The sequence below is a fragment of the Microchirus variegatus genome (genome assembly GCF_963457635.1).
Source record: "Microchirus variegatus genome assembly, chromosome: 9".
Classification (NCBI taxonomy): Eukaryota; Metazoa; Chordata; class Actinopteri; order Pleuronectiformes; family Soleidae; genus Microchirus; species Microchirus variegatus.
Window position 1 is genome coordinate 24,229,835 of NC_139810.1, and position 25,121 is coordinate 24,254,955.

Consider the following 25,121-nt stretch of genomic DNA (forward strand, 5'->3'; position numbering starts at 1 on the left):
CATATTATTTCCGTTTTATTTATTATCGGGGTCTAAACAATGTTTTATTTTGAAAAATGACCGGATTCCGTGAAAATATTTCCTGACATTAAACCGGTCCGTGGAGCAAAAATGTAGGGGACCGCTGACCTATAGAGCAGGTACTACAAAAAGTACCTGGTACCAGGTACTATGCTAATGGGTAACGCAACTTAGCCGTGCCGAGGCGGGCAGAGCCGGTGGAAACACGCCAATATTCTCGAGTAAAGGTTTAAATGACTTTTCTGTGTAGTAATGACCTTCCCGGACAGTGTTCTTTTATACGTGTGAGAAAGACACATTGACTACCATGTGTCATTTTGGTTCATGTCCAGCCCTTGAGGAGTGAAGTAAATGTGTTAGAGGGGGAAATGTACAGTATTCACATGTGTCGTTTGCAGGTTTGAGCCTCAGATCGTGTTCGAGTCGAAGCCCAAGAGATTTTGGAGACCCCCCCCCCCTCCCTCGTGTGCATTTTAACTCATTGGCTGCAAATGGCGTCTATAAACGTCAATTCAAATATGCCATTGAAGTGTGATGAAAGAAGAGAGTCTACTCTTTCTTTTGCTAGTTTCGGTGTTTACATAGTCACAGAACACACCGTTTTGTTTGTCTTGGAAAAGAATGCTGTAAAATGCTTGGCAGTTGTGCGCCGACAATAGCTGGCAGCCAACGTTAACGGATTATTATCATCTTCCAGTCGTTGTGTCTGTGCGGCACGTATACAGTACGCTTTTAAGCAGGACTTGAGTTTTAGCAAAGGCACGTCAAATGCCCAAACTAAAAGGTACTAACGCGGTGAAACGCTGCGTGACGAGCTTTTCACATCACGGCAACAGGTTGCGGTTTGTTTGTTTTTAAAGAGACTTAAAACTGTTTCTATGACTTCAGGGTTGTGTTTAAATGTCACTCTGTAAAGAGTTGAAATTGTGTGTGTTTCAGTGACGTATGAAACGCAAAAGTGTGTATTCTTCATAATTCTGTTTGTCGTTGAGTTTTTTTTTTTTGTGTTTTTTTTGTTCTACACCGTGTCCTCGTCCATCTTCGCCACGTCCTCCACTCGCACCGCGGCGTCGCTCTCCTCGCTCGCGCCCTCGTTCGACTTTGACGGAGAGGACGGGGCCAACATGGCGGCGCACTCCTCCTTTGGCTCCTCTCCCGCTCTCCTCTCCTCCTCTTTCCTTTCTCGGTCCAACAAGCGGTAGTTGATGCCCATTCCCAAAAAGAGGATCACGCTCGCGATGATGAGGATGATGCCGCAGGTCACGTAGGTGTAGTCGTAGGTTTTGTAATCGTTGTAGAAAGCACCTGCAGGAGAGAGAGAGAGAACACACAGAGTTTAAGTTATGGACCGAATCAATACATGAACCACTTGAGCTTAGGTTCCGTTCAGTCGGACAGAAAATGGAACGTCAAAGTAATCATAAAAAACTGAATGAAACTCAGCCTTTTTTGGATGAATATATGAACCATTTTGATGGAGTCTTAAGAAAAATTACCACGCGAGCACAACTAAACCCATTTAAGTGGCCTTTATATCTATGAGCGGAAACCACCGAGAACATTTTATGGGAAGCACTTTCTCCCCGCACAGAACTAAATAAATACTGACAATCGATTCGATTACCTGGGGAATAGTGTTCGCAATAAATCCTTAGGTTTAGGAAACGTAAAAGAAAATGTCCCGCATGAACTCCCAGCAGCAGAGTGGTGTTTTAAAACTGCTTATATCGTTCCAACGCAACCCAAGATAATGAGTTTATTAACATTAAGAAGTAGAAAGAGATTTTTGCTTAGAAAAAATTATGAAATAATTATTTACTTACTTACTTACTCTCTCTGGTAACATGAACCTCAAACACCATTAACAGCCATTTGAGGTGGAACAGTACGTTGTGGTTGTTCACTGCCTTAAATCTTAAATGTCAACACAAGTTCCAGTTTCTCCAATATGGAGAAGGATTAGAATTATTAGTGTTTTTGATGTGGATTTGATGTTTGTTTCTACTGAAGTGGAACAAATTAAATGATGATGTATTTCAAGCAACATTTCAGGGCAACTTACTGCAATCAATTTTTGAGTTTACAGCCCAACAAGATCAAGATCAACTAATATTATTTTGTTCGACATCTTGTAACTTAGATTTGTGCCAACTCAAAATTCTGTTTTCAAACAGTTTGGCTAATCTTTTGTTCAGATCATTTCAAAAATGTTGTTAAAAAATTTAATTTTGAATTTTGAGTTGGCACAAGTTTGTCTAACACAATAATATTACGTGATGGAACTTTTTTAAAAACTCAAGATGACTTTTGTTCTGTAAACTCAAAAATTGATTGCAGTAAGTTGCCTTGAAATGTTGAGTTTTCTCAACGTTTTCTTTTTTTACAGTGCAGCATAGAAATGATATAATTAGTCCCATGATTAGGCAAATCCTCAAACAGTAGCTAGTGCATGTGTTGGGAGTGAGAAAGGAAAATCATTCATGCTTTCTTAAAAATCTAGAGAAAGCACTCGGAGAGACCAGAGAGTGTCAACACTATCTCACAAGGTCAACAATTAGTTCAAAAACATGACATCGAACATTAAATTGAGCCATAACACGTATCCACGACAACTTACCCGTTATCGGTGGGCCCAACAGCACTGGTGCACACTCCACTATAGTGACGAGACCTACAGCTGAAGAAAACCTCTGAGCTCCCACCAGGTCCATCAGCGTCTCAAACAGCACCGAACTCAGCCAGCCGAAGGCAAAACCAAAGAAGATGGCGTACACCACAAATCCGGTGTAGTCGGTTGACAGCGGAGCCAGCACGTGACACACGCCGTTGTAAAGGACAGCACCGGCGAAGAAGTACTGTATCCTGGGCCGGACCCACTTAGTGTTAGCAAGCAGGCCCATGGAGGGCCGGGCAAACATGTCAACAAAGGCCAGAACTGACAGGAGGAAAGCCGCCTTGTCTTTGCTGATGTCTTTGCTCTTAGCAAAGTTTGAAAGGAAGACGAGCGGAGCGAAGAGGCCGAAGAACATGACGACATTTCCCAACAGGTACAGCAGGAAACCGCGATGTTTGAACAGCGTCAGGTCAATGAAGGAGTTGATGGTCTGCAGGACCGTCTTCTTTTGCTGTGGCTGCGCTGCGTCCGCTGCTTTGATCTCCCCAGCCTCCGTGTCGGGCTTTGCGGGCTGAGGTTTGGGTACGAGGGGTCGCATTAGGGAGCCGGCCACGCAGCAGTTGAGCAGGAGTCCGCCCAGAATGAGGAAGCTGCCTCTCCACCCAAACTGATCATAGAGCCAGGAGTTGAGAGGAGCCAGGGTGGACAGAAACACCGGGCTGCCTGCCATGGCGATGCCGTTAGCGATGGGCCTACGCTTGTAAAAGTATTTGCCGATCATAGTGAGGGCCGGATTCAAGTTGAACGCAAGTCCCAAACCTGGAGCGAGACAAAAAGATAAGAGAGGTTATCATTTAACCGAGGCAAATTCACGTGTTTGTAGCAGATGAGGAACAAAACACCTGACCTCCCACCACTCCTATGAAGAAGTAGAGCTGCTCCACCGTGTTGCAGAAGGAGGCTGCGACCAGTCCTGACCCCGCCAGACAACCACCGAGGATGATGATTGGACGACTGCCAAATCTGTTCACAAGGATACTGCTGATCGGGCCTGGGACGAAGGAGAACTGAGGAATTAGTGACCGAGACCACAGCAGTGAGGAAGTGTTGAATCTTATTGCAATGGGTGAAGAATAATTTACCTCCGCCAAAGGAGGTATACGTTTTCACCGGAGTTTGTTTGTCTGTCTGTCTGACTATTAGCAACATAACTCGAAAATTCACGGATGGATTTGGATGAAATTGTCAGTCTGTTAAGTGTCCGCAATGGGACCAGGAACAATTGAGTACATTTTGGGTGTGATCCATAGACGCCATCTCTTTTTTTTTTTTTATCGCTATTTTGAGGGGGGCTGAGCTGCCTTGGCGGAAGTCTGCGCTCTCCGAGTGCTTTTCTAGTTAGACATAAAACAAAGTTGCAATAACTGATTAGTTGATCAATAGAATAGTGTCAAGTATTATAATTGTTCTTTGTTATGTCACCAAACACTGGAAATTGTTCTGAAGAATGAACATATTATGCTTCACAGACTAACAAAAACCAAAGATAAAAAAAGAGGAACAAGCACAAGCAACAGTTTTAATGACTTGTTCATTTATCAATACATTGGTTTTTAAGCAAAACACATCAACTTTCCTACAAAAGTTTTAGTCAATTCCTCCACTTTAACTGCTCACCAGCAGATGGCGTTATGACAATATCAAATAAAAGTAGGACAACGATTGTGTAACTGCACTGGTTCAAGGTGGTTACAGAGAAAAGGGAGGGAAGAGAAAGTGGTTGCAGCTTTTGGCTTCGATAAATTCTATAAATTCTTTAATTTAAAAAATACAAATTCAATGAGAGAAAGTTTCAGTATGCACAAATGTACCATCACAGTGAAATATGAAAAGAGAGGAGGAGGAAGAAGAAGAGGAAGAGGAGGAGGGACAAAGGCCACCTATCTCCGCTTTGTGCCAGACTCTCTATGAATGATTCTGCACATGAATGCAGGTCGAACCGCAACTCTGCTGGATGTTTTTCAGATTACCAAGTACGTCTGCTTCAGCAAGGATGATGATGATCTATACATTCAATTATGCACCTTTATACAGTATACATATATATAATAAATGTGTTAAGCACTGGATATATACTGTATTATCGGCTGGTAATTTATAGGTCCACAAAGCTACACTTTATGTCGTCCAAATCCAATACATTAGTCCAATGATAAATCTTCCCTTCGTGACAGTATGACTGAACGATTTGGAGAAAATATTTAACTTGTAATTTGTCCAAATTTAATTTGCGATCGTTTTTTTGTTTGTTTTTTATGCAAGTCAAGCTTCAGATAATATTGTGCAATACATTTAATTCATGATGTTAGCTTTGAGGCATGACTGCTGTACTCTAAAGGCCACATTATACTTCTCCGACTGCGTATGCGTTAGCCGTCCGTGTCACCACGGAGACGCCTCGAGCCTTTATACTTCTGCGTCGTGGTGACGGACACGCGCTGCAATTTCCCGCCCGATCAGTAGGGGTCGCTGCGCAAGGTTGTTCTGCTTCAGGCTACAGTGAGCAATGGTGTCCGAGAAAGAAAGAGAGAGAAAGAGTGTTGTTGAAACAGTGGCCGTTTCTCACTTTTCTGTGTGACGGAACGCAGTTTTAAGATAATTTGAGGCGAGAAATTGGCAATTCAGAGTCTAAACATGTGCTGTGTGTGTGTTAAGATATGACGTATTTATAGTTCAGCAGCGGCGTTATCGACGGGGATCAGCTCCGCGTCTGTGGACGCTCGGTGCTCACTGTGAGCCGGCACAGAGCAGCTTAGCTCTGCCTGTCCTGAGGACCAATCGCAGCTCTTGCCGTCTCCGTTGTCCCTTGACGGAGTGACGGACACTTAAAAAAAATATTTCGTGCAGTCGGAGACGACGTAGAGGCCCTTCGACAGGCTCTGTGTCGACGCAGAGTCTCTGCGTAACCTACGCAGAGCACTTTACGCAGAAGTATAAATTGGGCTTAATGCAAAGGAAAATAACCAAAGAACATGATCGTTAAGCCTCCTTATCAATGAGTGGAAGATAAGTTACTCACATTTTTATTTGTATAACAACAACAACAACATATCATTTAAATGCAAATGTCTCAAAGGACAGACGTATTGTAATGTTGCTGCATGGTTTCTCTCAACCAGAATCCATTTCCTCACAACCAACCTGGACCTTTCACACAGAATATGTTGGCTTTGCCCTTGAACCTTGGCAGCCCACGGCTCACGCTCTGAATGCACAACTACAGTGTTGGTGCGCTGCCATGTTCAAGGAGGTAGGCTCCATCTAGAGTCCTGTCTCATTGAATCTAGGTCTGCATCCTACCTGGGCTGCAGCTAGATAATGTTCTCCTTCACCTTACCTTCAAGGACAACTTCGTTTTCAGGCCAAACTTTTGTGTGTTTTTATTTTACCATTTACTTCCAGAGATGGAGATGCTTTGCTGCTAACAGCAGCGTATCATCGCTCTGATCTCACGTATATTGTATTTGATGAATAGTTCTGAATATAGATTACCTCAACTGATACCAAGACTGGAATTCATTCATTTATTATTTCACATTCACATTAAATATAAACAAATGGCTTACCATTATACCTTATTTGTTATTATTATTTCAAGAGTTCCCTTATATGCACAATTTGTTTTAAATGTGTTTTTTTTTTGCTCATCTGTTTTTGGTTATGTTCCATATTTGAATGTTCACTTCAATAAAGCTTTAAAAATGTGTTTAGAAAAAGAAAAGAAAAGAAAAACATTGGTTTCGGTCTTGTAATTAATTGTGGGATATGTTCGGCGACAACGGTAGCTCCACTTATCCGTACATGGAAGCGTACGGAGGACTGTGAACAAAAACTAAAACCAATTCGAGGGCAGGAACAGAAAAAGAGCATCCACTCAACAGTGAAGCTCACATAACCAAATCAGCAGTGACAGCGTTTCCTCCTGTGTGGCAACGCAGACAAAGAGAGCAGTGAGTCGTGTCCTCAGAGACGTTACATAAACAAATCATTCTCCCCCTCTTATCATTTGCTTCTTTTCCCCCCAGAGGATCCACATGTGAGCAAAGTGCCATGTCACAAGTGAACCAGTCTATCATGAACTACAATGGGTCTAAATATGGGATGCAAGGCTGCATTTACACTGCAGGTCTCGATTATTATTATTTCTTTTTTTACACCGTCTTGCATAAGTGACCCAAATCTGCAGGGTCAGCGTGGCTACTGATCTAAAAATGGTAAAAAAGAGAAGTGAAAGTGGTGTTATTATGAACTATAGAAATCCCCGCCTGAAAGGCTTAAAAGCTCTCATGAAGCATAAGTCCACTGGTTTGGTTTGATCCATCCATCCATCCTTACAGTAGTTAGCATTTGGAAAAGTGATCATTTGCAGGCTCTAGCACGCATGTTGCTGTCATACATAACATGTATTCACTGGACAGATATATCCTCTGAGGCTGGAAGTTTGTGTAGAACTCTGTGCTGCAATGTGGAGCCAAGAATATAACTTTTCGCGGACTTCTAGTTTTCAGATACAGTTGCCCTCGCCAGCACTCTCACGTGTTTTACGAGACAACAATTCCAGGAATTTAGTGCATTGTGACGTCCCAATGAGTGCGGAAGTAGCGCGTTTTATCTCCTGTACTTAGACTGAGGAGGACCACAAAAACATGAGTGAGTCATTTTTTTTCACACTTTGGCGATTGATAGGGCTTCCAGAGTCCAAAATATAAGGATTTACACGATTGAAAACTTGATTTTGCATAATATGTCCCCTTTAAACCACTCCTGAAGCAAAAGTCCATGCTCAGATTTAGTGGCAATGGGTAAAGAGAGGAGCAGCAGCTGGTGCTGACGATTCAGTCAGCATAGAAGAGGGACAGAAGAACTGGATTTGACCATACAGTGACTGAGAATGCATCACAGAACTATCCTTCACCAGCCACATCACACACACGTCAGCATCTTCCATCTGGACCAGGCGTTACATTTAGTTTGTCAACACAGAGGTCAATGAGTAGACTGATACCATACTATTGTAACAGGGGTGATAAACCCCTCACTCACAGGGTATCTGTTTCTCAACTCTCACGGTATTATGTCCAAATCTCGCGGGATGGTCACCTGGGTCACCTGGCGGTGACGTCACGGGGTCACGTGGGTCGGCGCAACCAACCGACGTTTAGTATTGAGCCGCTGCAGTTCAGTCTCAGAGAGGGAGTAGTGGGGAAGCTGCATGAGAGACGAGCTACAGGAGCCCCTTACCGTGTCGCAACTGCCGTGCCGAGACCGCGACGGCCGAACGTATGTGTAGTGCGCAGCGGACGGCCGGTGAGTCAAATTGTTTGTAGCCGTTAGCATTAGCATTAGCCGCTAGCATTAGCCGCTAGCATTAGCCGCGGCCGCCATTCACTTTAATGGAGGTGGCTAGCGCTGTTTAGCAAACAGGCCTGGGTCTTTTCTTTTGTAATGGGAAGCCAAGGGTTCTTTTGAGAATGAATGTAAAGTATATTGCTGTAATGGGTTTAAAGAGTATTGATGATGTATCATGTCTGTTTAATAATGAATCATGTTGCTAATTGTTGTAACTGCTGGTTATGATGATGATAGATACAGATGCTACTTATTTTTCTATTTATATTTATATTTGCTAAATCATGACTTTGAGAATATAACATTAGTGCAATGAGTACTTTGTTGAATCATGTGGATTAATGTATTGATTGATGTATGAAACCATGGTGAATGTTATAAGGAACTTTGGTCCTGTTCTCTTGACCAGGATCTTATAGATGGCGAGCTAAAGGAGCCACGGACTGACAGATTGTCGAATGAGTCGCATCCCTCCTGCCAGGCTGGTAGGGGGCTCTTTGTAGCCCAGTAAAAGACTCTCACCCACTCGCTCAGCCCCTGCCCAACACACGCACACACATCCTTCCCCTACACACTTTCCCACTCATTTCCCCTGGACTCAATTCCCCAACCCAGACGTGGGTTTACATAAACTGTGGGGGGGCAGCTGGGATCATCTTTTTGGTGTTCATAATGAACCAAGCGTATGGGTTTTTGCTTATTTCTGACTCTGACTTTGTTATCTGTTGATGAATCTGAATCATGAATATCTGAATGTGCATATATGCAAATGATTGAAAAAAGTTAACTTACCGTAATTCTTTAATTGTCTGCCTTTAGCAGATCGGCCGGTTCACTGTATATAATATCACTTTATTGTTGTGGGTTTTTCATTGCACTTTTTGCTATATAAAAATACATGGTATCATTCAACTAGCAACCTCAGTCTCTGTCTGCTCCCTCCTTTGGTCGTACCTTAGTCTTCTGATCACTAGCCTATTGTTGTATTTTATTGTTACACATTAGCTTCAGTGTTAAATTTGTGTGACATAGGTGCTACATAATTTGTGGCGAGCTAGCCAGGAGTCAAACCTAGAATCTTCTGATTCTGATCCCAACCCGCCTCAAGGTGCTACGGTTATGGTACACAATTCCAGCGATGAGTTGCCACACATTCCTGCCACCTCGAGTGCTCGGGGAGCTGCAGGACCTTCATTCCCCACAATGCCCCTCCCTGATCTAAATCCACCGGGAATACAGCGGTATGTAGTCGAACATATTGTGAAAAGTGATGACCATGCAACTCACCTGTCTGCCCAGAGACTCCGATCATTTTCGGGTCGTGCTCCAAGACCACAGAATGAATCAGACTACGAAGCCTGGCGATCTGGGGTGGACCTCCTGTTGAAAGATCCTGCCGTCTCCGACCTGCAACGCTCCAGGAGAATACTTGAGAGCTTACTGCCACCAGCAGCGGATATGGTAAGGCATCTCACGCCGGACACACCACCCATGGTTTACCTCCAGATTCTCGATTCAGCCTATGGAACAGTCCAGGATGGTGACGAGCTGTACGCCAAATTTATGGAGCTGTTTCAGGACGCTGGTGAAAATCCATCTGCATATTTGCACAGGCTGCAGGTTGCACTAACTTTGGCGGTGAAAAGGGGAGGAGTCCCAGCTACCGAACTGGATCGGCATCTGTTGAACCAATTTTGCCGTGGCTGCTGGGACAACACGCTCATATCGGAGCTCCAGCTCAAACAGCGCAAGTCTCGTCCTCCATCGTTTGCTGAGCTGCTGCTGCTGCTGAGGACGGAAGAGGATCGTGGGGCGGCAAAGGTTCAGCGTATGAAGCAGCACCTCGGCTCAAAAGCCAGAGCCGGGGCGCACGCCCAGTACGCCTCTGCAGCCCCAGAAGAGGATAAAGTGGAAGTGCTGACTACCATCACCCAGCAGCTCACCCAGCAGCTTGCCGACATTCAAAAGCAGCTGGCGGCCCTTACTGCTCAGTCCAACCGAAAGCAGCCTACCTCACCCAATTCCACCCATGTCAGTCGGCTCAGTGAGAGTATGAGGACCACCAAGGCTCCACCCCGTCCCTCTTACAAGACCCCGCCCTCAGGGCCAAAGCCAGGTTATTGTTACAATTGTGGAGAAGATGGACACATACGACCCAATTGTGATAATGATCCGAACCCGTCACTTGTGGCTATGAAGAAAAAACAGTTCGCTGAGAGGCAGAAGAGGTGGTCACGATCAAGTCCTCACAGTGCCTCGTCTTTAAACTAAATCAGGTTCCTGTTGAGGGGCAAACAGGAACTGGGGAGGACCAACAACGTCCCATCATGCAGAAACCAGTGAGGTGCAGAGATCAAGCACAGTTCGCGTCCCCCGAGGTTATGCACCTGCCACGGGGGTTGATCGGGTCCAGATGCACTGGCCAGGTGAGCATAGCTGGCCAAGAGTTTTCATGCTTACTGGATACCGGATCGCAAGTGACAACAATACCCATCTCGACCTACAATCAACACTTCTCACATCAACCTGTCAGGCCATTGTGTGATTTGCTACAAGTGGAGGGTGCTGCTGGGCAAGAAGTACCCTATCTGGGCTACATCGAGGTGACCATTACTTTCCCGAAGGAGTTCATTGGTGCTGATATGGATGTGTGTACCGTGGCACTGGTGGTCCCGGATGTCAGGCCAGGATTTCATGCACAAGTCTTGATTGGAATGAACACATTGGATCTGCTTTATGAGCAGCGTCTGGAAAGTGAGTGTGCCAGCTACAAACCATCCCGGCATGGCTACGGAGCTGTCCTCCAATTGCTGCAGCTGAGACACCAACAGGCCCAAGGGGAGAGCACTGGCGTAGTGAGATTGGCGGGTGCATCTCCACTTGAGGTCCCAGCAGGCTGCACCATGGTCATCAGGGGCTCCGTCCGTGCAAGTTTATCATCAGCTGGCAGGTGTGTCCTTGTGGAACAGCCGTCCACCCCACTGCCTGGAGGTTTGTGTGTAAGGAACTGTCTTGTTTCTCTGCCCAGCCACGCACCTCACCGGATCCCTGTTGTGATCACCAATGAATCCGACCAGAACATCACACTTCAGCCATTGGGCGTCATTGCTGAACTCTCCGGGTCACCTCGGATTTTGACTCAAGGTGTCTCCACTACCCAAGTGCAGAGCCCGGAAGAAAGCAACTTGGAGTTTGATTTTGGAGATTCCCCAATTCCCCCGGATTGGAGGGAGCGGGTCGTATCCAAGCTCAAGCAGATGCCAGGGGTTTTCTCGCACCATGATCTTGACTTTGGGCGTACCGATCGTGTGAAGCATCACATCCACCTCCATGATGGGACCTCATTCAAGCATCGAGCTCGTCCCATTCATCCTCGTGATATTGAGGCAGTTCGTGACCATCTGCGGGACCTGCTGAAGACAGGAGTGATAAGGGAATCTGAATCACCCTTCTCTTCTCCCATCGTGGTCGTACGTAAGAAGAATGGAGATGTGAGGCTGTGCATTGATTACCGCAAGCTTAACCTCCAGACTGTGAAAGACAACTACGCACTACCGAATTTGGAGGAGTCGTTTGCGGCACTGACCGGTTCACGTTGGTTCAGTGTCCTTGACCTCAAATCCGGGTATTACCAAATTGAAATGGCAGAAGCTGACAAACCCAAGACTGCGTTTGTAACTCCACTGGGCTTTTGGGAGTTCAATCGAATGCCGCAAGGCGTAACCAATGCGCCAAGTACATTCCAGCGGCTCATGGAGCGGTGCATGGGTGACTTGCACCTCAAGGAGGTTTTGGTCTTCCTGGATGATTTGATCATCTTTTCAGACACCCTTGAAGAACACGAGAGGCGATTGTTGAGAGTGCTTCACCGGCTTGGAGACTATGGCCTCAAATTGTCCCTGGAAAAGTGCAAGTTCTTTCAAGCGTCGGTGCGTTACCTGGGACATATCGTCTCGGAGCAGGGTGTGGAGACGGATCCGGAGAAAATCAGTGCCCTGAAGTCCTGGCCAGTCCCCCAAAAGCTGAAGGAGTTGAGATCCTTTTTAGGATTTGCAGGATACTACCGCAGATTCATCAAGGGATATGCCGAAATTGCAAAGCCGTTGAACGACCTGACGAGGGGGTATACTCCGACCCGTTCCAAGGGTCGCAAGGGGTCAACCGCCCTGAACCACGATGCTAACCAGCATTTTAATGAGAAATGGACACCAAAGTGCCAGCTTGCGTTCGAAACGCTGATCAACAGACTGACGACATCTCCCGTGCTTGGCTTCGCAAATCCAAAGCAGCCCTACATCTTGCATACCGACGCCAGCACCACAGGTCTGGGAGCAGCACTCTATCAAGAACAAGAGGGACAATTACGTGTCATAGCGTACGCCAGTCGGGGATTGTCTGCTAGTGAGTCTCGATATCCAGCACACAAGCTGGAATTTTTGGCCCTGAAGTGGAGCGTAACAGAAAAATTCCACGACTATCTGTATGGGACAAGTTTTGTCGTCGTAACAGACAACAATCCCCTGACGTACATCTTGTCTTCTGCCAAGCTTGATGCTGCCAGTCATAGGTGGCTTGCTGCATTGTCCACCTTTGATTTTAAACTCCAGTATCGGGCTGGCAGCCAGAACGGAGACGCTGACGCCCTCTCTCGAAGGCCCCATGACCTGCCGGATGAAGACCGCTGTCAAAAAGAATGGGACATGGTCCAGCAGTTCACCCGTGACCATGTGGATGAGACGGCGATTGAGCTTGATCCAGATGTTGTGGCCGCCATTTGTCACAGCTGTCTGGTGAGAGTTTCAAGTCCCCCTGAGAGCGGCGCTTCCTTGGTGGAGTCGTTGAGCATGTCAGTCTCTGTCATTCCTGACTGTTATGCCAGCGAGTCTCCTCAAGGGCTGCCAGTTGTGCCTTCACTGTCCCCGTCTGGCCTCCGGGAGAAGCAGAGAGCGGACCCCAGTCTCAAGGAAGTAATCTCTCACATCGAAACTGGTGAGAGTGTGCCGCCCACCGTACGACAACAACTTCCAGATCTGGGCCTGCTGTTGAGAGAAAGGAATCGCCTTGAACTCCAGGACGATGTTCTGTACAGGAGGAGGCAGGATGGAGACCATCTGTCGTTTCAGCTCGTATTGCCAGAGGAATTGCGTCAAGGAGTTCTCACCAGCCTCCATGACGACATGGGGCATATGGGGGTCGAGAGGACCCTTGACCTGGTGAGATCTCGGTTCTTCTGGCCACGTATGGCTGTAGATGTGGAAAAGAAAATCAAGACTTGTGATCGCTGTGTTCGAAGGAAAGCCCTGCCGGAGCGGGCTGCACCGCTGGTGAACATCAGGACCAGCCGGCCGCTCGAACTGTTGTGCATGGACTACCTGACGCTCGAGGCAGATAAGAGTAACACCAAAGACATCTTGGTCCTCACAGATCATTTCACCAAATACGCCCTGGCTTTTCCAACTGCCAATCAAAAGGCGAAGACGGTTGCTAAATGTCTGTGGGAGAATTTTATCGTGCATTATGGCATCCCGGAGCGTCTGCACACAGATCAAGGCCGCGACTTTGAGTCCCATTTAATTCGAGAACTCTGTGACATCGCCGGCATTCAGAAAACCCGTACCACGCCATATCATCCCCGTGGCAACCCAGTAGAGAGGTTTAATCGGACGCTGCTGAGTATGTTGGGTACGTTGGGACCGGAACAGAAGCAAAGATGGAAGGAGTATGTGAAACCCCTGGTCCATGCTTACAACTGCACCAGAAACGAGGTCACAGGCTACACTCCTTATGAGCTCATGTTTGGTCGCTCTCCGAGATTACCTGTGGACCTCGCTTTTGGCTTGCCAGCGGGGGACAAGTCTGTCCCATCACATTCGAAATATGTGCAGATTCTTCGCTCTCGCCTGGAGGAAAGCTACCAAGTCGCTTCCAAGAATGCAGCAAAGTCAGCAGAACGGAACAAGACTCGTTTTGATCAGAGGGTGAGACCCTCCGCCCTGGAAGAAGGGGATCGAGTGCTTGTCCGGAACGTGAGACTCCGTGGAAAACATAAGCTGGAGGACAAGTGGGAGAGAAACATCTATGTTGTGGTTAACCGTGCTGGCGACCTTCCAGTTTACACAGTGCGACCAGAGACGGATTCATCTGGGAAAACTCGAACATTGCACAGGGACCTCCTGCTTCCGTGTGGTTTCCTACCTGACAGTAAAGAGCCAGAACTGCAACCTGTTACATCTGCACACAGACTTCAAACTCGCAGTCTGAAGAAGCCGGTTGTAGACCCAGAGGAGTACCTGAGTGAGGAAGAGGAGGGGAGAATTGCCCAGGTTTCAATCCCAGCAACTGTACAGTTCTGTGTAGATGGAACTCTTCCTGCCCAGCTGTCATCCACCAACTCAGCGTTGGCTGAACCAATGCACTCACCTGCAAGGAACCTGCTGGAGGTCGAGGAGGGTTCTCTGGTGACTGGTGCTGTGGATCCACCTTTGCTCAGTGTGGAAGAGGATGTCTCTGGAGCGTCTGAGGAGGAAGATGGAGAGTACTTAACAGAGCCTGAAGAGGTCAGTTCCATTCTTGACACCCTGCCATCAGAGGAAGATGGGGAGCTCGACGGCCCTGTAGAGACATCCCCTGATTCGGTCGTTCAATCACAGCGTGCCGCTGAAATACCCATCGCTGGTTTAGACTCTGAAGGTGGGGGTGATTTAGATGTTGTCGAACCGGGTCAGTCTATCCGTCGTTCTTCGAGGCAGCGGCAACCGCCCAAGCGTCTGCAGTACACCGGGTTGGGTAATCCGTTAATTTCTGTTGTGCAGACACTTTTTCATAGTTTGGCTGATGCGTACGGTGAATCGTTTGCCAGTCCTGTGTCCCATTCCCCTGCATGTTCACGGGTCCAGGTAGTGTAGCATGCACCGGAGTTGCATGGTTTTAGAGGGGGAGTGTGTAACAGGGGTGATAAACCCCTCACTCACAGGGTATCTGTTTCTCAACTCTCACGGTATTATGTCCAAATCTCGCGGGATGGTCACCTGGGTCACCTGGCGGTGACGTCACGGGGTCACGTGGGTCGGCGCAACCAACCGACGTTTAGTATTGAGCCGCTGCAGTTCAGTCTCAGAGAGGGAGTAGTGGGGAAGCTGCATGAGAGACGAGCTACAGGAGCCCCTTACCGTGTCGCAACTGCCGTGCCGAGACCGCGACGGCCGAACGTATGTGTAGTGCGCAGCGGACGGCCGGTGAGTCAAATTGTTTGTAGCCGTTAGCATTAGCATTAGCCGCTAGCATTAGCCGCTAGCATTAGCCGCGGCCGCCATTCACTTTAATGGAGGTGGCTAGCGCTGTTTAGCAAACAGGCCTGGGTCTTTTCTTTTGTAATGGGAAGCCAAGGGTTCTTTTGAGAATGAATGTAAAGTATATTGCTGTAATGGGTTTAAAGAGTATTGATGATGTATCATGTCTGTTTAATAATGAATCATGTTGCTAATTGTTGTAACTGCTGGTTATGATGATGATAGATACAGATGCTACTTATTTTTCTATTTATATTTATATTTGCTAAATCATGACTTTGAGAATATAACATTAGTGCAATGAGTACTTTGTTGAATCATGTGGATTAATGTATTGATTGATGTATGAAACCATGGTGAATGTTATAAGGAACTTTGGTCCTGTTCTCTTGACCAGGATCTTATAGATGGCGAGCTAAAGGAGCCACGGACTGACAGATTGTCGAATGAGTCGCATCCCTCCTGCCAGGCTGGTAGGGGGCTCTTTGTAGCCCAGTAAAAGACTCTCACCCACTCGCTCAGCCCCTGCCCAACACACGCACACACATCCTTCCCCTACACACTTTCCCACTCATTTCCCCTGGACTCAATTCCCCAACCCAGACGTGGGTTTACATAAACTGTGGGGGGGCAGCTGGGATCATCTTTTTGGTGTTCATAATGAACCAAGCGTATGGGTTTTTGCTTATTTCTGACTCTGACTTTGTTATCTGTTGATGAATCTGAATCATGAATATCTGAATGTGCATATATGCAAATGATTGAAAAAAGTTAACTTACCGTAATTCTTTAATTGTCTGCCTTTAGCAGATCGGCCGGTTCACTGTATATAATATCACTTTATTGTTGTGGGTTTTTCATTGCACTTTTTGCTATATAAAAATACATGGTATCATTCAACTAGCAACCTCAGTCTCTGTCTGCTCCCTCCTTTGGTCGTACCTTAGTCTTCTGATCACTAGCCTATTGTTGTATTTTATTGTTACACATTAGCTTCAGTGTTAAATTTGTGTGACATAGGTGCTACACTATGTATTTTTGTATGTTTTTTTTTTTGCGCGTGTTGACCCTATTACTTTAAAAGAGGGATCAAAAAGGTCATGGTCCAGACTCAAACAGGAGACAGCTTTATAGTCAGTGTCTAAATGCCTTCACCAGATGTGGAGACCGAGCCTGTTTTTAGCTCTTCTTGTCTGATGCCATACATCGATTGCACACTTGGTAAATCCACTTTGGTACTAATCGACACAGCCCACACGTCATCACATCGATATCTTACTATAAAGCTGGAGTGAACTTGTGTGCACAAATCACATGAATGTACGCTCACACACGGGATCTTTCTTCAGACACAGGCTCTTTTTTACTCCCACGCACAAAAAAAGAGGACAAAAGTGAAATTCCAAGAAAAGTCCATCACTGATGCTTCCACTCAGCGAGGCTTTGAACAGCGCCACACGCAACCAAATTAAAGAACATTTCTGTTAGTAAAACAAGATTAGGATTAACCAAGTTAGGAGCTACTGACTGGCAAATACATATTTTTATAATTCTCTGGTTCCCAGAATCGTTCAACTGAGTTATACACAGCATTTCCTGCCCTTGAGTTTCTTTTTTTTTTTTTTGGAGGGGGTGTTCCATATTCCCAGTTCACTGTAACAAGGGCGTGTTCCTCATAGTTATCCATGTATCTAACGGTTTTCCTTGTCTGTGTTTAAAAAAAAAAAGAAAGTTTGAAATACATTAGTTAATCAGCCTTCTGATTAAACTCCATTTTGAATTACATTACACTAGAAAAAAAATGAGGTGCACAAAGACAGGCTTTTTAGATAAATACCAGACCATCTACACTCTTATATAAGCACCATGATACAGTTCCCTTATGTCATTTCTAAACACCGTCAGCTTTTTCCATCTCCAAACCCCAGCCTGCCCCCCCCCACCACCTGGTTTAAGCTTCCATGCAAAAGCCAAACTTTCACCTCACATAGTTTGTCTTCCATTACGTACGTGTGTATTCAGAGTCTACACTGGTTCCCCAGTATTAGTATTAGAAGTTAGTGTATTTACATGTGCTGCCTCGTGCAAGCAGGAAGTAATACATTAGTTTACGTAACTCCACTTGCAAGCATAATACTTGAGAACACGTTGTGACAAACGCTTTTTAAAAAGAATTTGACAAAGAAAGAAAGAGCTACAACATCTGGGTCCTGTTATGAAACTTAACCCCTCCCCTCTGTTCCTCCCTCAGCAGTTCCCTCTTTTACATAGCTTTTAAAAACTGACTGAATACAAGTGCATGCTGGCATGCAGCCTCTGAAGTGAATTCATTAGTAAGTGGAAGGAACAGACTCCATTGATTTAAATTCAACACACAACAGAACATGAGATGATGGTGTTTTAACGGTAAGGTCTATTGGATAAATACACAAGGAGTGAACGTTTGAGGGAAGATTGAGCAGAGAACTCGCTTTGTGTCTTCAAAAACAGAGACAAACCTGATCTGTAACCCAGTCTCTCTCTTTCTTAAATCCTGCCAAGGCAACTAAATAGAAAGGCTTTTGTAGCAGTGCAAGCAAAATGGGCCACTGAGAGCAAGAAATGCTAAATTTGAAGGCGCAGCCAAACATTTATTTAAAGCAGCACTGCAGCACCAACGTACCCCCTCCCTGCAAAATAAAGATCCTCAACATGGCAAAAACAATTGCATTGAAATTAGTAGCGTTGTATTTTACTGTGAAAAACGAACATAGTACTATTTAAGACAGAAAAAAAACAGGACATCATTTTGAGGTCTGGTCTTCATGAACAGCAATCTATTATTACAAAATATATTATTTGTATGCTGCATCCTTCATCCATCAAGCAGTACTATCATTTATACCATTTGAGTGCATACTCCAGCATGTTGCGTAATAATATAATAAATAATGACATGCCGACTTCCATCCGCCAACTGATAAGCGAATGGGATCTAGTTCTTTCTACAATTTATCGCCGGCAGCTTTTATCGGATTACAGAAGAAGAATCTTGTTCTTGTTCGAGCGTAAGCACTCACAGTATCCATGTCCCGTATGGTCGCATCATGCCTTTTTTTAAGCAGAATTGTTTCGGTAGCGCATGACTGGGAAAGACAAAGGACTGATTGTGCAAGCAGGGACACAGACAGTGTGTAAAGAGTAAAAGTGGAAACATGCACTGCAACTTGCTTTCTGCAGCGATGAACAGGATTCAGTGCCACGTGACGACCTATTTGGCCTACGTGATCGCTTGACCTTTCGCCAGCATCCTCCCTTGCCACGCAGTTAAAGTCGCTTGTGGTTTGCTAATAAAGAGAAAACATGGAGACCATCGGCCAAACGCGCAACTTTGAAGTCTTTGAAAGAGTTTTATCATTTGCTCTCGATTGTGCGCTGCATAATTTAGAGCGGAGCATCTGGACGTTAACCCAGAGCTCTTGCTCAACTCTTGACAATCAAAATAAAAAAAGGGAGCAATTAAAATACAATAGTAAGAGTTACAGATGTAAATATTAACCAGCTCTTGTGCAGCAACCCAACACACATGAGACTTCACTGTCCAGTGTACCTGGCTGTCATGATGATAAATACAGCTAAAAATACTACAATAAAACAGCCATTAGGTCATTTTTCAAAACACACAATTCACAAGATTATGTTTTAAATATATTTGGTTGGACCAAAAAGTCATATCAAAAACTGACACAAACCTGGCCTCTAATAAATTGTTTTCAGTGTTTTCTGACTGCAACCCTGAAGCCATATGAAACTAAGTAAATAAGTTGAGTTTGGTCCTGGGTCAGTAGTTCTAGCACATGCAAACAATGAGGTAACAAAACAGTGTTTTGGAAATGACAGATCTGATCAACACCGTCTCCTGTCAACAGCTTTCAAAGAAAGTGATCTGTTGCAAACACCCTAGTGTCGAAATACCACAGGACACTTCAAAGCTCTTGTAGGGTCCAAGTCTTAGCAGTTTGGAGGAGTTTGAGTCTGTTTTACATTTATTTACAGATACCTTTGAATATTTTATCAATGTACTCAGGAGGACAGACTTTTCAAATGTTTACCAGCAGCAACCATTCCCAGCAGAGACCAATGACACAATGGCTGAGGTGTTGCCATCAAAGGTGATTTCCCACAGACGACGATCCACTTCTATCGTAATTCAGCATGTCTTTCCCCAAATTGGGCTAATCTTTGTTGAGTCACAAACCGTTGGTCTTGCCCAATTTACAGCCTATTGTTTTAAACGGCCTTGATTGTGCACTTTAACACCTTGGTGCAAAAGTTGATCATCAGGCAGAACTGAACCGCCTTGTTATTGCTTTGTTTCCACTGCACAGTAAAACAAAGCTCATCCAAAACCAACCACAGAATTACACCTGAAGGAATTTTTATTATTCAACATCAGAATAAACTGCCACACGTTCACTGTCACAAATTCACCCACCACATCTAATTAGCTCCAGCTCAAACACTTCAAACAGTTTGAAAGCCTACGTGTCCCTATTAACATACAGTATGAAAACATTCAGAATACTGCAGGTGACTGACTGAACCAGAACATACTGTTCAGACCTGGTATTAACATCCACCCTCAGTGACCCAATCATGTCCCAGATTAATATACATCCTGGATGTGTCTCCTGTGATCGCATATATAATTGGATCCAGTGTCACAGCCTGTGTGTGTGCTTGCGTGACATTATTGCAACGAAGAGTTAATATTGTGGCTGTGACCGCACATAAACGAGTGCCGATTACCACTGCCGGACAGCGTTAGCCGAAGAGGTGGTCTCTGATGTGTCCCGAGGTCAGACCCATTCGTGTCGCTCAATAATCTGGACAAATGTGTCCTCAAAACACCAGTTTGTGATTGGGTCTCAGGACACATTCAGGGACGTATTAAGGCCACATTATACTTCTCCGACTGCGTATGCGTTATCCGTCTGCGTCACCACGGAGACGCCTCGAGCATTTATACTTCTGCGTCGTGGTGACGGACACTCGCTGCAATTTCCCGCCCGATCAGTAGGGGTCGCTGCGCAAGGTTGTTGTGCTTCTGGCTACAGTGAGCAATGGCGTCCAAGAAAGAAAGAGAGAGAAAGACTGTTGTTGTTGAAACAGTGGCCGTTTCTCACTTTTCTGTGTGACGGAACACAGTTTTAAGATAATTTGAGGCGAGAAATTGGCCATTTAGGCTCTAAACATGTGCTGTGTGTGTTAAGATATGACGTATTTATAGTTCGGCAGCGGCGTTATCGGCGGGGATCAGCTCCGCCTCTGTCAGGACGCCCGGAGCGCACTGAGAGCCGGCACAGAGCAGTTTCGCCCGGCCTGTCCTGAGGACCAATCGCAGCTCTTGCCGTCTCCGTTGTCCCTTGACGGAGTGACGGACACTTAAAAAATATTTTGTGCAGACGGAGACGACACAGAGGCTCATCGACAGTCTCTGCGTCGACGCAGAGTCTCTACGTAGCCTACGCAGAGCACTTTAAGCAGAAGTATAAATTGGGCTTTAGGGCCGTTCAGACCTGCACTGAGGACACGTGACATAGACACAGTATAAATACCCCAACAGGGTTTTGTCCTCTGAAGTTAAAATCACCTATTTGTTTAACATTGTTAACACACATGTCTTCTATGGATTTGAGCTGATGGAAATGGAGTTATGGAGAACTTTAAACCTTGTGTAGCTAATCAACTGTTGTTTATTTAATATGCTATCATATTATCAGCCAGAGGTGGTTACTGCGTAAAAAGTTCTGTAATGGAACACAAAATGTTAATTTAAAAACACCACTCACCTCCAGCATACATGACAGCGAGCATAATGGAGGAGATCCAGGACACCTGACTGGGTGTGGCGTCGAAGATGACCTCGATGTCTTTGAAGAACACTGTGATGGATTTGGGGAAGGCATAGGAGAAGCCGATCGAGATGAAGGCTCCCACCACCACTGCCCAGCCCCAGCCACCTTCAGGTGGGGTGGGCGCAGGACCACTCAACGCTGGAGGCATGTCTGCTCACGGGGAAGAAGGTTTTGAAGAAGAAGAAGAGGAGGGAGGAAGATGCCACTGCTGAAGGGCAACTGAGCTTCAGATGATTGAAGACGGCTGAACCAGCTGAACTGGGATCAGGACTCAAAATCCTGTGGGTGGGAAAAGAGCAGGTTAATATCAACAGATGATAAGAGAAAGAAATAAACACATACCATCCTCCTTTTCTTAGTATTTTATCAGACTTTAATTAAATAAGAAGGAAAGTGGGTGTGTAAGAAGTGAGGGAGGACAGCAGTCAAGAGGTATATGTACACAAAAATATGTACGTTTTTGATGTTTTGTAAAATCATGGTGAGAAAGCGCATCTGTTCAAGGCTGCATGCCAACATACCAGCAGTGGACAAAACAAGCAGACTAAAGATAGATTAGGACATTAGTGTGTGTGTGTGATGCTGATTTGCGTTTTTCAGTCAGATAAGGCCCAGGTATACTTCTGCGCACAGTGCGCATGACGGACATTGCGTCATCAACGTGCAGCCCAGATTTTGGAACCGCACGCAAAGAGTGCGTTGGATAACTGTGTCAATTTCTGCCCCCACCTGTAGGTGGAATACAAAGCCTCGCTCACCAAGCAGAAAAAAAACATTTGCGAAAACAGAAGTAGTCGACAAGGACACTCAACCAAGCCTTGACCTGGCGACCCTCGAACCGGCTGACACCCCGACTCCCCTGCCCGACAGGCCTTTCAGCCGTGAGCGAGGGCGCTGTAGCATATTTGCTTCCTCGTTGGTAGGAATGCGCCCTACTCCCTGCATCCAGACTTGTACCGCCACCTAATGGCGAAGTGATCCTGACACACAAGTTTACAGACAGAGGGGGCCAAAAACTGGACGTAAAAATAATAATGAATGCAGATGACGATTAAGAATTTCTATGACTAACATTTACAGCTCAGAAATCCCTGGGATTCTTCACTTCACATCCATCTGAATGCCCTCTTTTTCCATTTAGAACACACATGACCGAGCTATTGATAGTCAGCAGCTCTCTGACATCATCACTGCCACTGTTTGGGCCATTAAGGCCCCCAGAGTAACTTTGTGCATTGGTTGGACTAACTTTTTCCATTTAGGTGCACCACAATTTTAAGTATTGCCTTTTTGTCATTTCTCGTACGCATTCGTACTTCTGTAAATGATTGTCCGATAATGCAAATAATAGTTGGTTTGTCATTGGCGTCACTCAGTCAGTATGTTTACATGTTCAGTTTAATGGAGCTAAGGGCGTAGTCCGACTAAGACAGGCAATTGGACGGTCTTAGTCAGACTAATATCTGACTTTGAACGTGCAGGTAAAATGCATGACACATACAGAACAATCCACCTCACCATCCATCTCACCATTTGTTTTTTTGTAACGTAAAGGTTGTATTAGGAAACTGATTTCATACGCAGTAGCTTATAGAGACTGATGTATGACAATTGCCATACTGGTGCTTGTTAAGAAGTTCAACAAAACAAGTTAAATGTTTTAAAGCATCACATCTAGTTTTACCAGTGTAAAAATAATGATGTTCACCTACTAGTCTTTTGTCTTAACCATCATAACTTGATGACTGAAGCCGTCTCCTTTCAAACTGTGAGAAATGGCCATATATTCCTCACTGTTCCAACATGGGCTCTCCTTCCCTAAAATCTACAAATGAAATTACTGGTCTAAGAAGGAATAATAAGTGTAGTACAACAGATGCAGACTCTCATTGTCAAGAAGGAAACATCTGTTTCAATTCCCCAGAAATCTGGTCCTCTAAGTCGGAACTAACGCAATGTCAGAAAACAATGTGAACGACGTGAGTCACCAACATTAAACTCAGGGTCACTAAGAGAGCAGACTATAAAAACAAGGCAGTAGTAGTAGGCCTGTCGCAATATTCAATAAATCAATTAATCGCACGATAATTAAAATTATCGCGATCATTTTTCTGTACAGGAGGATAGCCAGCGTGACGACGCTGAATTTGGCACCACATTCGACCCTGGTTCTCTTTAGAGAACCTGAGTCGAATGTGGTGCCAACTTCAGCGTCGGATGTGGTGCCAACTTCAGCGTCGTGCCAGCGTGAGCAGCTCAGAAAACACACTTGCGTTTTTAACCCTTTAGACGGGAACGCGACAGCGGAGCGTTTTTAAGATTTCCACTCTGGAGGGTGGGTTCATTTTTTTGCGTTTTTAAGCCCCAAAAACGCCGTCGCCGTCTAAACGAAAGGCACATCTGATAAAATATTTTGCCGGTTTCACCCGGGAGCTTTGCCGTGTAAAGCCAGAGTAACGATGCGTGAACCCTCATGTCATATCATTGTATTAGATGAAAATTATCTCAGAACAACAATATTATCGATTATCGCAATAATTTCTGAGACAATTTATCGTCCAGCAAAATTTGTTATCGTGACAGGCCTAAGTAGTAGTAGGACATCACTCCTCCTATGAACCAAATAACTCTGCTAAGTCACTGCAACTAACTAACCGTGATTTTAGTGATGTGCATGTTGATGATAATTACGTAATTGAGTGTGGAGCGAGTGTGGGGAGCAACATTTACTTAAAGGTAGTCTTTTTTTCGTTCCGGAGTACTCATTCTATCAAAGAGGCGTAAAAACTGCCTCCGTGTGAACGGTCAAACAGATGACATCACAAACCAAACAGACAGCAGCACACCCACAAGTGTGCATATGAAGAATTTCACTTCCTCCATCATTCTGATAATGTCAGACACCATCTTCTGTTCATCTTGTAATGTGTGTTTGTGTCTGTGGTTCCTAGGTGATTGCAATACTCGTTGTTGTGATGCAAGGCAAACTCGAATCATGTTCTTTGTATCGTATCCAGTGAGTCTGAAGGGATAACGGATATGTCAGACTTTTTAAACCACAGCACCACCACGGACATCGTGTCTGTGTCAGTATTTATTCAACAACCAAAACGTCTATTTTCCCCTCAGATAGTCAGGTGACAAAATATTCACAGAGTCCAGAGCCAAACCACATCTTTCTATAATGTAGTATGATCTTAGAAAAAAGCTAATCATATTTAGTGACAGGTCGATGAGATTACCTGTACGAATAAGGGTAACAAAAATCAATCAATCAATCAATCAATCAATCAATCAATCAATCAATCAATACTTCTGAATACTGAATTATGTCAAGTTTAAAGGTTGGAGAGTTGAACATGTTCACACTCCACTGTCAATACTGGGAAGTGGTAATGCACCTGAATGTTACATGAGGAAGAAGAAAAGAGTCTAAAGTAACTACATGGTGAGTCACGCTGTGTGGTTACACATGACTAAAGTCAACACAGGCGCAGTCAACACTCGCCGCAACACCTACAGCACTTGACATACTCTAAAAATGCTGGATAGGAAAACACATCAAATCTTATAAAAGATGACCACTAGGGGAGGGATGGAGGGTGGATACAGTAAAATTGCGTGATATCGTGATATTATCGTATTGTGACATAAATATCGTATCTTGGTATCTCTCGTGATTCCAACCGCTAAAAAGGCACCATGGAAATGAATCATACTATGAAGCACCAACATTATCACCATCTTTAATTAATTATATAGCTGGTAGGATAAATATAGGAGATCATTTATAACTTGTTTTAACCTTTAACTTTTGGTACGTAACAGATTTGGTACATAACACTGCGATTCACGTGGGTTTGGGGCTCCAATCGAACTTAAACACCGTAA

General features: G+C 45.0%; 1 protein-coding gene across 1 annotated transcript; it reads right to left on the reverse strand.

Moving 5' to 3' along the window:
* Positions 1-504: 504 nt before the first annotated feature.
* LOC310931694 (monocarboxylate transporter 1-like) lies at positions 505-21,378 on the reverse strand (the record flags this gene model as incomplete). Its single annotated transcript, XM_083894924.1, has 4 exons — positions 505-1,326; positions 2,639-3,454; positions 3,543-3,686; positions 21,165-21,378. 4 exons carry the CDS (start codon positions 21,376-21,378, stop codon positions 1,040-1,042), a joined length of 1,461 nt encoding a protein of 486 aa, XP_083751050.1. The 3' UTR covers positions 505-1,039.
* Between the last annotated feature and the right edge of the window lie 3,743 nt (positions 21,379-25,121).